Here is a 13,869-nt window from a genome sequence, read left to right on the forward strand (position 1 = left end):
ATATGAAGGTAACTACAGGTCAAAGGCATTCTTTTTGACCCACGGTTGACACAGCCCGGATTACTGCCAATTGTTGGGACCAAATTGGTGAAAAGCTACAGATAGCCAAACACTGACTTGGTTTTGAGAAAAAGGAGAGATAACTGAAAAAAAACTACACAGCCTCTTCCCCAAAACTAGAGAGGGCTAATATCCCTAAGGACAGAGAACAGCTCATATTAGCTGGATAATGTGGATCCATAAATATATAAACACACTAGCCTTATGTCCATCATGGTTCACACAAAGCTGACGAGCGATTTGGATGCTGTATTATTATATGCCATATTATTTGGATGATGAAATGCTGGTGATTTTTTTTTTTCCCTTTGGTGTGTTGGTGTTTTGTCTTTTTTTTACTTGTGCTCATATTTAAGTATACTACCCTCTAAAAACAGCCCACAGAAAATTCTCACCCACACATGTAATTTCAGAAGTGATTTGCAGCCTGGGCTGCACCTGAAAGCACAACAATCACCTATCACAACTAGTGGTAAAGGAGCAGTAGTACAGGAAGGAATACATGTGCAGCAAGATGCAGGTGCAGTTAAACTAAAAACCAAGACAAAGATCATTTAAAAGGAATCAAATCAACTTACTTACATAATGTCAGTGAAGGTTGTGGGTTTTTTTCTTTTGTAGTACCTGGAGCACTGGTAACTGGTGTTACTTGAATCAATAAAAAGCCTTTTTTAATTAAAGAGAGAGAGAAAACATTGTTAAATGTTAAAGGAGGAGGCTATGTCGTTTTGCCAGGCTGGATCAAAGTACTTTAAGCCAAGATTAAGTTAGAACATACTTACGATCTTCGTGGCAGCCAGAGAAATCTTATTTAAAAAAAAAAAAAAAACACAAAGCTTACTGCAGGAATACATGAAAAGCCAGCCCCTTTCTGAATTTAACCCACCAGAGTTTTTTAGTTCCCCCCCCCAAGCATAAGGAGAAGAAACTGCTAGAAAAAGTGTTTGAAAATTCTTGTTTACAACAGTGTGTAGAACAGTGTGCTTCCTACTTCCTGAACCTCACTAGTTCTACTGAATAGCAGTCACATCTGAAAAGGACCTACAGCAAATATGTAATGATTTTCCAACATATAAGCTACATTTCTTAAATACTGTGCTCCAAAACTTAATGGGACAAGATAATATTGCCACACAGAAGCAACCATAAGGTTTATTTAAATTCACCCTTCAAGAAAGGGCCTCGCTAGGTGAGTAGGTTTGGGCGACTTGAGACTTCTTTATTAACAATATAAGTTTATTGCATTGGTTCAAGTAGTAAGCCCTTGCAGACACTGCTTTATGTATCAAAGAGTAACTCCAGGTAATTCTTCAGCAGCAACCCTATTTCAGGAACAGCTGCTGATCCCCCAACTAGAAAAAAAAAAAAAGGGATAGATTCCTAAATATAGCCTCCTATCAAAAGGAAAAGCCTAACCAACCTTAATTACTAGCTCCTCAACTACTTTTTGTATGCTTTTACTTCTCTTTTCCCTAAATAGAATGTATGTCAAGACAGCTGCCTTAATTATCCCTTAACCCTAAGCAATTCTGATGCTTTTCATGAGCCCTTTTTGTTCTGAATTTCTAGAACTTCTCCCACCCACAACTCTTTTTATACCACTATTGACTAAGCTTTTCCTTAACAGAGTTGCATTTCCCTACATGCCACCTGTAGGGAATATATGGTTTATATTTGAATGAAAGGGAACTCTTAGACAGAAAGAAATTAGCATTTTAAGCTATATTAAAAGTCAGGATTAAGTGGCTAGCCCACCACCAGAGAAACCTGTTTGAGAACTCCAGAAGAAAGTCACTTTTAACAACACATTTTTTTAATCTGCAACTTACCTTCTCCTTTCCATATGCATTTCAATCATAGATACGACTGCAAATACATGGCTATAATTTGGTCTTTCAAGACAAGTATCCAAGCCACAGACACTCAAAACAATACTGAACAGCTTAGTAAGTTTGAGGAACATACACAACAAAACTCATTGTTCTGGCTTTGGCAGCAAGCCACACAACACACTGCTTGAACCGTGCCATGCTTGGTAATCTCAAAAGCATCACAGTATATCCCTCAAATTTTTATTGTGTGCAAAAGCACTAGGAAGTCTTGGTAACAGACAGCCAAAATGGAGATCTGGAAGAGCCCCCATTTTCCAGCAATCTGTTTCCAGGGTAAGTGCAAAGAGAAAAACAGGAAATGCAAGGCCATGTACAATCTGTAGATCACACAAAACCGTAGCAGAGATACTACTTCTGACTTGCAATCTGGTAGTCTAACGTCTTATTTTCCTGAAATATACTGTAAAGATACAAAAAATTAGGGAAGTCACTTTTTCCACCTCATCTGATTACAGGGTAGTTTAATGCTCTTGCTGAATTAAAGCATAAATATGGAAAAGATGCTTTTACTGTCCTTTACATTAAGCATAACAAGGCAGATTTTGGGGAAGGCTCACCATCAGAACTACTACTTCCTATCTTCTACTACAGCTCAGTCCACCACCAAACTCAAAGCTTCAAACCTGGAGTGATCATCAATGCCTGGAGAATGCAAGACTAAAACAGAGGGAGGCTTATAAAAGTTCATCTGTACTTAGTAAACTAGGCAAAATGTTTTATGTCTGCCATTAATCTCAGTGGAGAACAGCAATTGCTATTTGGCAGCCAACACTATTCACACCAGATAACCTGTTATCAGTTTGATATTGGAAAGAAAGAGGCCATATGAGGATTATGCAACACTGAGAACCTCATCAATCAAACATGTGCAAGAGGCTGCTGAAGCCTTGGCTATGACTGGGCTACTTGAGTAAGTGGATATATTCCCCTTCTTGCCCAACAGACACGCTGAAATCTGCTATCAACCCAAGTATGGTCTTGCAAGTGCCAGTACTTCACTGCTCCCAGTGATAGGTGTTTTGATGAATACCAGTAAAATGCTGCCTAACAACCTGTTTGTTAACACAGCCTTGCTGTGATGGGAAGCCACATCACTGACTGCTCCAACACATGTAAACTGATTGACTGTCCCTCACATTATTTTTTTTCATCATGCCTACCTGCTACTTTCACAGATTGCCCATCAGATACCTTAACAGGCTGTATGACTTCCAGTCTGTGGTCTATGGAACAGCCACAGAGCCCCATCTGACTGGCTGAAATCAGGAGAGATACATACTTCATTGCCAAGATTTCTGTTGGATGTTTTAATTTACAACAGTATCTGACCATGCCATGAAAAATATGTCTGAAAACAATAAACAGCAACATAAACCCTGTGAGACAGAAACTGCATGATCATGACAGCCAACTGTGGAAAACAGTTGTTTTTCTGTGCAAAATACCTGATTGTTAGTCTGATTTTCTCAAGCTGTCTGGCACAGAAATCTGCATTTTGCACTATAGGGCTCTCATGCGTGTACAGAGACATTGAATAGAAAGGACAGACAAGAACCAGAGCTCTCAAACAGGTTTGGCTTGTAAGGCATGTATTCTCCTCCAGCTATGGAGAACCCTTTACCAGTTCATCCAGACGAGTACTACATAACGAAAAATTGCTTTTAGGAAAATAGACAAACAAAATATTTCTCTACAATCACAGTTTAATACCATATTTTGCAAAATACAGTAGTCTGCACAAAAAAAAAAATGTAACATGAACAAAAAATGCACAATGATGTTCTAAGAGTATCCTCAGTTGGGAGATTTGGGAGTGTGAGAGCCATTTTCTGATCATACGAATTTAGTAAAACTTAGGATGTACTTAGGGAGGAATACAGCTGCAATCCCTAAAGACTCAACAGTCGTTTAGCACTCCATAATTAGCTATTATCTAATAAATGTGCTGTCACCTTCTACCAACAACAGACCCTTGCAAGAGCAAATATATTTGTGTTGATTAGACACAACTTACTACCTAACTTTAGAAATTTAAACACACATCCGAATCTTCTACTGGGTAATGGCATTTTAAACCCAGAAGTTCATTACTAACAACTTCTGTTCCAATCAATCCTACTTCAAAAAAGAAAAATATGTTTTATGAGTCAGTTTTTTCTTCTTTAGAGAACAGGACACAGGTAGCGGAAGTATTAGAGAATTTGGGAACTGTGGCAAATCTGTTGGGGAAAAAGCTTGCACAAATCACCTAAGGATTTCCACAGGATTTCCACAGAAACTGGCAAGAACAAACATGATCATTAAACTTAATCTCAAATGGATGTTAGAATTGGAAAGTTTCAACTTGTTTCAGATTTGTATGAAAGTTCTTACTACTCCTGAAAATACCCACCATAATTGACATATTGCAGCTTTCGATATAGTCAATATTTTGAAAGTCAGTTCAAGCTGTCAGAAAGGTTTTTAAATTCACTTTCTTCACTGCCCATAACAGAACATTAGTTACTACAATTTAAAGTTTTTGATCTCATATGCAAAGGCTATTTTTATTCACACTTTATTAAATATTCATAGATATTAAAAATACACCTGTCACTTTTCAGTCATATCAAGATGTTAGCATTTTCAACTGTAATCAAACTGCAACTATTCTCTGGAGATGACCATGCATCAGTGAAGGAACAGTCTGTAGACTATGGGAAGCATGAGCGAGGCAACAGTCTGTAACTCCACAGAGTCACGTTGATAATCAGTGCTTTAGCCTGTGCAATATGCAACATAATTATTATGCAAATCTCAAGGAACTTAATTTTGTGTTATATTAATTAGGCTGCTGGAAATAACAAAACAGGCAATTTGCATACAAATCAGGCAGTTTCTTGAAAAGCTTTGAAAACAAGCTAATGAGCATTTTATGCACATACCTAATCATAAAATGTGGGCTTTCCATTCTCCTGTTTGAAGCTCCAAAGGCAGTGAAGACACAGATATATACAAATAAGCTTCCAAAAGAGTTGTACATCTCATTTACTCTGGAAAAATGTACTCTCATAGCCATTGAAGGTCCTGGACTGCTTAAAACATATTTACAGTTCACACAGAAAACTGACAAATTATCAAAGGTGGAAGGAAGGAAAGAACTGACAAAACTACTCCTAGATTTATTTCCAGTTTTAAACAGGTGAGCACCAAGTTCATTTAAGATGAACTGATGAATATCAGCAAAGATATATACAATGGGTTACCAAAGCCCGTAGTATAGTCACTTAAAAATGGCATTTTAATTTAGCTTCTGAGGCTGTGCTAATGTCCTCATCTGTCTTGCCTACTTGCTACTCTTTGGCTTCATTTTTGGCTAAAATGAATATTCTTTATGATGATTTGATACAAGTGTTTAATGACAAAAAAGGTCATTTCGTTTGTGTTGTCCCTTTCCACATGACTGGAACAAGCTGCATAACTATAAAGAGTGCCAAGCAGCTTGCATCTTGTCAGCCTTCATTAAATATCAACACTAATCAAGAGACAGCAAAGAAAAAGTAGACAATAAATAATCCAGAAAAAGACAAAAGTCTAAAGATGACACTATAATCACCTTCCTTTTTCCCTTAAGAAATTTTAAAACAAATTCTCTTCAGTTCTCTACAGCTGTTGAATGAATGCAGATATATATACGTCGCAAATGGCTACTGGTTTTCCTTTTTTATTTGAAAAGATGCGTTCACGGCCATTTAGCTAACACAGGATCTCAAACTTTTGGGGCCACCAGAACACTATCAGTACTCAGACGTCCTCGTTGGCCATTTGTACTAAAGGATTCCGTTAGTTTATAGATGTGATCTTTCCTGTACCGCTCTGCACGCTATATTTTGCCCCTGACTATTACATATCGACACACATATATAGCACACGCATACCGGGGCAGTGTTTCAGCCCTCCAGTCAGCCTGCCGTGCTACACAAGAGCATGCCGCCGCCCGCAGCCCGTGTCGAGAAGAAAACCTAAGGACGGCTGGGGGCGGAGGCAAGCGGCCACTGCCGAAAGCCTGCGGAAGGGAAGGGACAGGACAAGCCGGGGCGCGAGCCCATGCTCCTTTCAAGCGACGTGGAAGCGCGGCCAGGGACCAAGGCGACACCGCAGCCCGTAGCGGAGGCTCACGGATGAGGCCCGGAAAGCACAGCCAAGGGAGAGAGACCCAAAGACGACCATCCGCCACCGCGGGCGGCAGCTACACGGGACCCAGGCCTCCCGCACCCCAAGTCCCGTTTACGAAAGCAGAGTCCGCCGCTACTCGCCCTACCTGTGGCCACAGAAACAGCAACTCCCCCACTACCGCCACAGCGTACACCGCCGCCAGTCTCTAGGCACTGCACATGCGCACAGCTGCCACCCCCACGACCAGCAAGGGAAACTAACAGATCCAGTTCCGGGATGGTATTTCCGAGGCACGGTGGGAGTTGTAGTTCCGGAGCAGCTACACGCTGGGACACGCCGCGCTCCGCCCGCGGCGCGGGGTTGTCGCTACAGTGCTGTTCCCCCCAGTGAGACGGTTACCCCCTGCCTCTCCTGGTTGCCTCCTGTGTGGCCGTGCAGCTCCTCGGAGCTCGGAGTGCCTGGCTTGCCCTTGTGCCGCGGCATCGTTGGCTGCCTCTCTGCGCTTACGACTATCCGGGGAGTGGAGCCGGCGGGAGAGCTTGATGGCGTCTCCTAGCAGCAGCCTCCGCCGCCACTACCGTCCTCGGGGAGCGGTAAGGTCAAAGGGCGGGCGGTGCTCTGAGGAAGGAGGCAGGAACCCCTGCGATCCCTCGGGAGCGCCGCGGGCATCCACGCCAGCGCCCGGGCCGAGGCTGCTGGTCCCCGGCAGGAGCGACCGGGTGCGGGCACCGTCGCAGTGCGGTGCCTGGAAAAGGTTATAGGCCGCTGTACAGGTCTGCTCTAGGCTGATGGATGTTTCGAAAATGCCCCGTTGTGTAAAATAAGGCAATTTGATAATGCGGCAGAGTCGGATGAGACGGAGACAAAATTGTCCCTCAGTAGCATCCAGGAGGGATTGCAGTCTGTCATTGTATCATTCTGTATACAAATTGGAAGAAAATAGGAAGCTAGCAGGAGATTCCATTTTGGTTGGGGTTTTGTAGTTAAGATCTAGTGCTCTGTAGAGCTAGTAGACGAGAGCTAGTCTCGGTGATGTAATTTGAAAATCAGAAGTAGTTTAAGATGGGTTAGTCCGGGTAAATTTACCTGCTGTAGGAGAAGATCAGGTTTGAAACTATAAGGAACCTGAAGGTGCGCAAGTGCATGGGAACCGATGAGATGCATCCACAGGTCCTGAAGAAGCTGGCTGATGTAGTTGCCAAGCCATTATTGGTCACATTTGAGAAGTCATGGCAATCTGGTGAAGTTCCCACTGACTGGAAAAGAGGAAACAGAACCTGCATTTTTAAAGCAGGGGAAAAAAAGGAAGACTCAGGGAACAGCAGGCTGGTCAGTTTCACTTTGGTGATCATGGAGCAGATCTTCCTGGAAACCATGTTAAGGCTCAGGGAAAATCATTCTCTGATTCTGTGAAACTAATACGGGAGATACTGCAGAGGATATCTCCCATGTGATTATGCTGGTTTTGATGGAACAGATCTCAGTATCATGCACAGCATAAATCATTGTTAGAGTTATTAGCGCTTGTTGCTAATAATTAATTTAATAGACTAGTTAGGTTTATTTCTTAATTTTCTTAATCATTTATGCTATATTCATAATTTAAGGCAATAAGTACCGTAAAAATGTTCTTGTTTAAACTTGGCAGATTATAATTTTTGAAATATTGGTACTAAAGGCTAGAGGCAGCTCCAGAGGATAAAATAATCCAAGGCTTCCAATCCCTTCTGCCTTTTTCAGAAACTGCACTGACTTTCAGATATATAAGAAGTCACCGTGTCCCACAGCAGCTGGTAGGTAAGCAGTAGAACAAAACTTTGCACTACTTCCTGGTCAGATTTTTGTCAGTTTCCAGGTTGTTTACTGTTCTTTATTAACTCAAACATTCTAATCAAGAGTTTAATGTCTTATGAATTGGTATCTGGAAATGGATGCTCATAGTACCAATCTAAAGCAGGTGTTGGTTCTGTTCAAATATCAGAAATAATGTTTTTGTGACTGTAAGGAGATGTTTATCCTACAAGGGCTGGTTCAAATAGGTATCCAGTTGTGTTTGTTAAAAATACCACATTGAAAGGTGGGGAGGAAAAGAAGAATATTAAAGTTAAAATAGAGGTTTTGCGTGTGTCCTGTTCTTCACTGTTAGTGTCACAAATTCATTGAGTATGTGTGATGTAATTTTTAACTTAAAGAAAAATGGTTTTACTATAGTCACCTTCGTTTGCAGTAGACCAAAATGTGAACACAATGTTAATAAATGTTACAAAATCAGTACGGTTTTTATAGTCATCTTGTGTGCTTCAGTGGCCATTTGACATAACAATGTCTGATAATTTTTATTTTAATTTTTGTTCCAGGAAAAAATTATAAATTCAATATGGCACAGATTTTAGATTGGAAGAAGCTTATGAAAGTGGATCCAGATGCTCTGCCTCGTCAAGAGGAACTAGCAGACAGATTGCTGGAGACTGTGTTAAAGGTACTCAAGGGAAAAACAGAACATAGAGGGTTTGTTATACATTCTTACCTATACTGTCTCTGGTCTTTAACATGCATAAATGATTTATTTTGTGGTTTTCATTGATATTTCATTGTATAAAAACAGTTGTCTCTTTGCTTAGGTTGATGAGAAAGATCTAAAAACTGAAACCCTGGGAAAACTGATACACCTTTTTAAAATTACTCAGTCATTATTGAAGGTTTGTGTTAATTCTTACTTTCTACAATTCTGCAGAGGCATTGTTTGGTTTTGTTATTTTTTTAAATGAAATCTTCATTACTTTTTTTCCCCCCTCCCTGCATTGAACAATGATCTTAGGTTACTCCTAAGATTGTTTATATGCTAAACGTGTGCTTGCACCACAGTATTTGCTTGTAGCCATTGGGATTACAGCATTTAGCAGTGGGAAGTAAAGTGAATAGGACTAACATATAGTTAAGGAAACTTTGTTCTATAAATAGAAAACACAAGCAAGTAGCTAAAAATTTGTTAGATGTTCTAAGTTATTGGTAATGATTTTAAGTTTAATAGAAGTTTCTGTGATAGGTTGATGTTTTAGATTAAAGGGAAATGTCACCATGAGTGAAGAAAACACCTTCATCCTATAACTGATTGTCTAAATCTATCATACTTTCTTGTAATTACTTATGAATATACTGACAGCAGAAAATAATGGCAGCACGGTTTTAGAGAGGCTATTTTATTGTTTTTGATTCTCAGCAGTATGCTTTTGAATGGTTACATAGCCCATTAGAATAAATTACTAATAAAGATATTTCACCAGTGAACGTCTTAATTGTCAGCATGGGCAAAAATGGGAGTGGTTCCATTTGTTTAACGAGAGAAAATTGATAATTCTTTTGTAAATGTTTTCATTGTTTCAAATATGAGATCTAAGAAAAAATCTTTTAAATTACATAAGTAGTAAGTATTTCTTCTTTGTTTACTGTAATTTTTTACCAGATGAAAACTCAAGAGGTAGAGCTGGCACTAGAAGAAGTTGAAAAAGCTGGGGAAGAGCAAGCCAAATGTGGTAAGCAAGCCTTTATAAGCTATCCCTAAATGATTTGTTAAATGAATTAATGAATTTTTTAGTGTGGGTTGGTTTTGTTAGTGCTTTGGTTGGTTGCTTGCTTTTTTTTAAATTTAGGAAACTGAGCAAAATACCAACTGCTCTAAAGTCAGTTGTTTGAGTGAAGCCATATTTAAAGACTGAGGTTAAGCATTGTTGGTTTGGGTACTTTTTACTTTGTTAGGTATTTCACTATATCTGTTCCGTTTTAACAGAAAATCAACTTAAAACAAAGGTGATGAAACTTCAAAATGAATTACAGGTATGTTTTCAAATTTTCCTGTTTTATAGATTACTGTTCAGTGGTTTTTCTAAATGAGTTCGGTTTTGGTTGTTTTTTTTTTTTTTTAGACCTCTGTTTTAATCTAGTAAAGAGATGTAGAATTTTAACTAATTTACTACATTTTAAAGAAATTTAAATAAATTTTTAAATTTATTTTAAAAAATACATTTTACTAATTTAAATACATTTTAACTAATGCTTTTTGTTGGCTTACAAATGCTGTCTAGCCTCAGGTTTGCAAAGTGCTATATGTACAATAAGTTTTTATACTTTAATAAATCCTGTTTATTTTCAGAAATTTCTGAGTATTATTGAAAGAAGTTAGTGAGTCCTTCCTGTTGCTTTTCCTGAACATTAAGGACATTAATCTTAGCATCTGCTGTGTTTTTTTTTTAGTTCTTTCTGTTTTGAAAAACTGTACTGTACTTAGAATGTTATTTTAATGCTTTTAAGATGGCACAAAAATCTGCTGGTGGTCGTGATACTCGTTTTTTGCGTGATGAGATCTGCCAACTGGAAAAACAATTAGAACAAAAAGAGAGACAGTTAATAGATATAGAAAAAGACCTGGAAAAAGAGAAGAAAGTGAATGAACAGGTAAGAAGGAATCCAGATTTACACCTCTAAAAGCTGTTCAGGAACATCTTTTGAAAAGTCAGTGTTCTGAAAATAGCCTCTGAAATTAAAAAAAAAAACAAAACATACCCATTTGTGAAACTGGACTGCTCTGCATACGTTTTCTGGTTTGCTTCTGGAGTTCTTTGTTTTTATAGTTTGTTCTTTTATTGATACATATGAAGGTTTTCTGTCTTCATTCTAGCTTGCTCTTCAAAATGAAGATGCTGAAAAAGAAAACATCAAATTAAGGAGAGAGGTTAGTAAAGAATTATTGCTGATTTACTGTATTTTTAACATTCTTTATAAATAAATCATTATCTTTCTGTATTTATGGTCTTTAGCATGACATAATGTTTAATTCTGTTTTAGAACGTTTTTGTGGCTACCAGTACAAAGAGAATACAGAATTTTAGTCGCATTTAGTAAATATGTTATACATCTGCTGCAATGAAACATAGTTAATTGAGGTCAGGAGGTGTCACCACTTGTATTTACATAGTCCTAATGTGCATTAATTTTGTCTGGATTTTGTGTTTTGAATTTTTAGTGTTATTCTTAAGTACTGTTGACAAATAGATTTTGTGGATATTAGACTAGATTTGGTTTATGCCTGTTGCTTTTGCTAAGATTATCTGATTGGTTAACATAAAATCATAAAAAGTCAGAAGTTAATACAACAATAAATGCAAAGATAGAGTTAACATTCTTTATTCCTAGATTTTCTTGGTAATTCTCTTAAAACTACTTTTTTGTAGCCATTTTTAGGAAAAAAAATACATGTTTTAGAGCATTTAATACCTGTAATCTTGGCCTTTGAGAGAATAAAACAGCAAAAGTTAAATTAAGGTCCATGGGGAAACCTTTGAGAATTGTTCATCAAAATGCCCTCTTGCATATGTGTGTATATGTTTGTATATGCATACACAGGTATAGAGAAATCTCTCTTTTATTTTATCTCAACCTTGATTCTTATTTAGCCTTCCAAAAGATAATTTCTAATGTTTTTCATGCTTTGTTTTCTTGGTCTTGTTCTCTCCTTTTTAATCTGAAGAAAAAACGCTTACAGAAAAAGGTGAGGCTTCTAAGTTTCTTAAAAGCAGACTGTAGGAATTGGAATGGCGTTTGGTCTTTGTGTTAGCTTGCTAGAAAAGCAATGTCTTTGTCTTTAACTCTTCAAAATAGATTTAAGTTTGGGTTGCTTTCTGTGCAGAATGAAGAGCTGTGTCAGGATATAGTTGACTATCAGAGGCAAATAGATTCTCAGAAAGAAGCAATTCTATTACGAAGAGGAGAGGATTCTGATTACAGATCACAGTTGTCCAAAAAGAACTTTGAGCTTGTCCAGTATTTGGATGAAATTCAGGTAAAATCTATGCATGCTATTGAGTACTTATTAGACTGTTACTGACAATAGTGTTTTTCACAAAGCTATGTCCAACTCATATGGAGTAAGGGAATTCATAACGTAGTTGGGTTCTGTGATGCTTATGCCTAGCACTGATGAATCTGGCAGAGGTAATTAAGTCACTGGAAATGGGAGATGTGTCTTTTGTTTGCTGCTAGGATTTGTTGCAGTTGATAATCTAGAGGTGAAAAATACTCTCTTTTGTGCTAATTTCTTGTAAGACTTTCAAGTCTTAACATTTAAGGTAGCTTAGTGCTTATTAGTCAATTAGTGCTTATTTAGGTCTTTAGATGTGCACTATTTAAAAGCAGCTTTTTCTTTAATTTTGCAGAATTTGACTGAAGCTAATGAGAAGTTAGACATTCAAAACCAAGAAATGAGGAAGAATCTTGAGGAATCAGTACAAGAAATGGAAAAGATGACTGATGAATATAACAAAATGAAACTAATTGTGCAACAATCTGATACCATTATGGATCATTTAAGAAAAGAGAAAGAACAGTATAAATTTCAAGTAAGAGCTTCACTCATATTTTAATTTAAAATAAAAAAATGTTCAACATATTCAGTTGGAAATATACACTCTTATGAAATAATACTCTCTAAAAGTAGTATGATCTTTAAATTTGGTGCAAATTTTAAAAATTGCCTTCAGATATTTTGTACAAAATGTTAGTCTTGCTTGTGTTCTTGAGAGTCATGATCTTCCCTTGCTGCTGTAATGCTAGTGTTAAATTGTATGCACTTGATATAATGTGTTTATACGTACATATTAAGCAAAACATTTTTGTGATATGATATTAATGCAAATGGCATTTCTAGGTTCAGGAGCTTTCAGACCAGCTGAAAGCAAAGAATGAAGAAGACTATCCACTTATGGCAGCTGTAAATGCAAAAGTTGAAGAATGGAAGGTACTTTTTAATAGTTACCTAATAATTTTTATTAGTTTTATGGATTATTTCAAGTGTTCTGATGGTATTTTAATCTTCTTTTCAGAATATCTTAGCTTCAAAAGATGATGAACTCCTAGAGTATCAGCAAATGTTATTTAAGTTGAAAGAGAAATTGAAAATGGCCCAACTTGATGTAGACAGAAACAGTATAATGGCCCTTCAACAGGTACAGTCTGATTGAGAAATCATCACTCACTAAATATGCTAGTGACCAAATAATAATAGTCTTTCATAGTTTGCAAATACCAGAATATGTATTGCTTAAGTTTGAGTATTACGAGACAGGTCAAGTCATTCCACTGCAAAAATAGCTTAATAGACAGGGGCAAAGGAAACTTCTCTTGCTGTATGTATGAACTGAGTTCTTGGTGGTTGGTTGTTCTGCTATTTTCATATTTGTCTTTTGCATTATTAGAGTGATTGTTTTAACTTCTAAGCATCCATAGTTTAATGTTTTTAAATTATAGCTGAGTTTCTGTCTTCTAAATTTGTGAGTCAAGGAAGACTCTTACTAGTGTTTAATTTTATGTTTCTTTATTTCACCTCATGCCTCAATATTAAGTATTCTTCAGCCCCTGAGGAGTATCTCTCACATAGCTCTATGATTTTGTATTTCCCCATTTTCTTCACAAACATGAAGAGAATAAATAAATAAGCAGCCCATTAATAACATTGAAATATGCACCATGGAAAGCATACTGTATGATATAGGATGATTTTGTGCCTTTCTTCAAGGAGTTATTTGACATTTGTATTTCATGTTGGGCCCATGTAGACTGAGCAGTGATGTGAGATAAATTTATGTAGTCTTCCAAAACTAGAAACAGAGAGCTTCTCAGGCGAAAAAAAAAAAAACAAAACCAAAACCTTAGGTGCAAATCAGCCTTTTCATCTTCAGAAGAGGAAGGCAGCTGACAGTAACTTTGCTAA

At 37.5% G+C, this 13,869-nt stretch overlaps 1 protein-coding gene across 1 annotated transcript in view; it reads left to right on the forward strand.

Annotated features, from left to right (window-relative positions):
* The first annotated feature begins 6,511 nt into the window (after positions 1–6,511).
* The window catches only part of LOC133269914 (centrosomal protein of 290 kDa-like), a 49,986-nt gene continuing 42,628 nt past the window's right edge, over positions 6,512–13,869 (forward strand). The window contains exons 1-12 of the mRNA XM_061454639.1: positions 6,512–6,700; positions 7,848–7,900; positions 8,465–8,586; positions 8,729–8,806; positions 9,571–9,640; positions 9,895–9,941; positions 10,416–10,559; positions 10,783–10,836; positions 11,791–11,943; positions 12,317–12,499; positions 12,808–12,897; positions 12,983–13,105. Coding sequence (XP_061310623.1) covers positions 8,485–8,586; positions 8,729–8,806; positions 9,571–9,640; positions 9,895–9,941; positions 10,416–10,559; positions 10,783–10,836; positions 11,791–11,943; positions 12,317–12,499; positions 12,808–12,897; positions 12,983–13,105 — 1,044 coding nt within the window. The 5' untranslated portion in view covers positions 6,512–6,700; positions 7,848–7,900; positions 8,465–8,484. The remainder of the gene's footprint in view (positions 6,701–7,847; positions 7,901–8,464; positions 8,587–8,728; positions 8,807–9,570; positions 9,641–9,894; positions 9,942–10,415; positions 10,560–10,782; positions 10,837–11,790; positions 11,944–12,316; positions 12,500–12,807; positions 12,898–12,982; positions 13,106–13,869) is intronic.

This window comes from Pezoporus flaviventris, unplaced genomic scaffold, assembly GCF_033815535.1.
Source record: "Pezoporus flaviventris isolate CSIRO_AGI_PZ_B2104156 unplaced genomic scaffold, CSIRO_AGI_Pfla_v1 ptg000016l, whole genome shotgun sequence".
Classification (NCBI taxonomy): domain Eukaryota; kingdom Metazoa; phylum Chordata; class Aves; order Psittaciformes; family Psittacidae; genus Pezoporus; species Pezoporus flaviventris.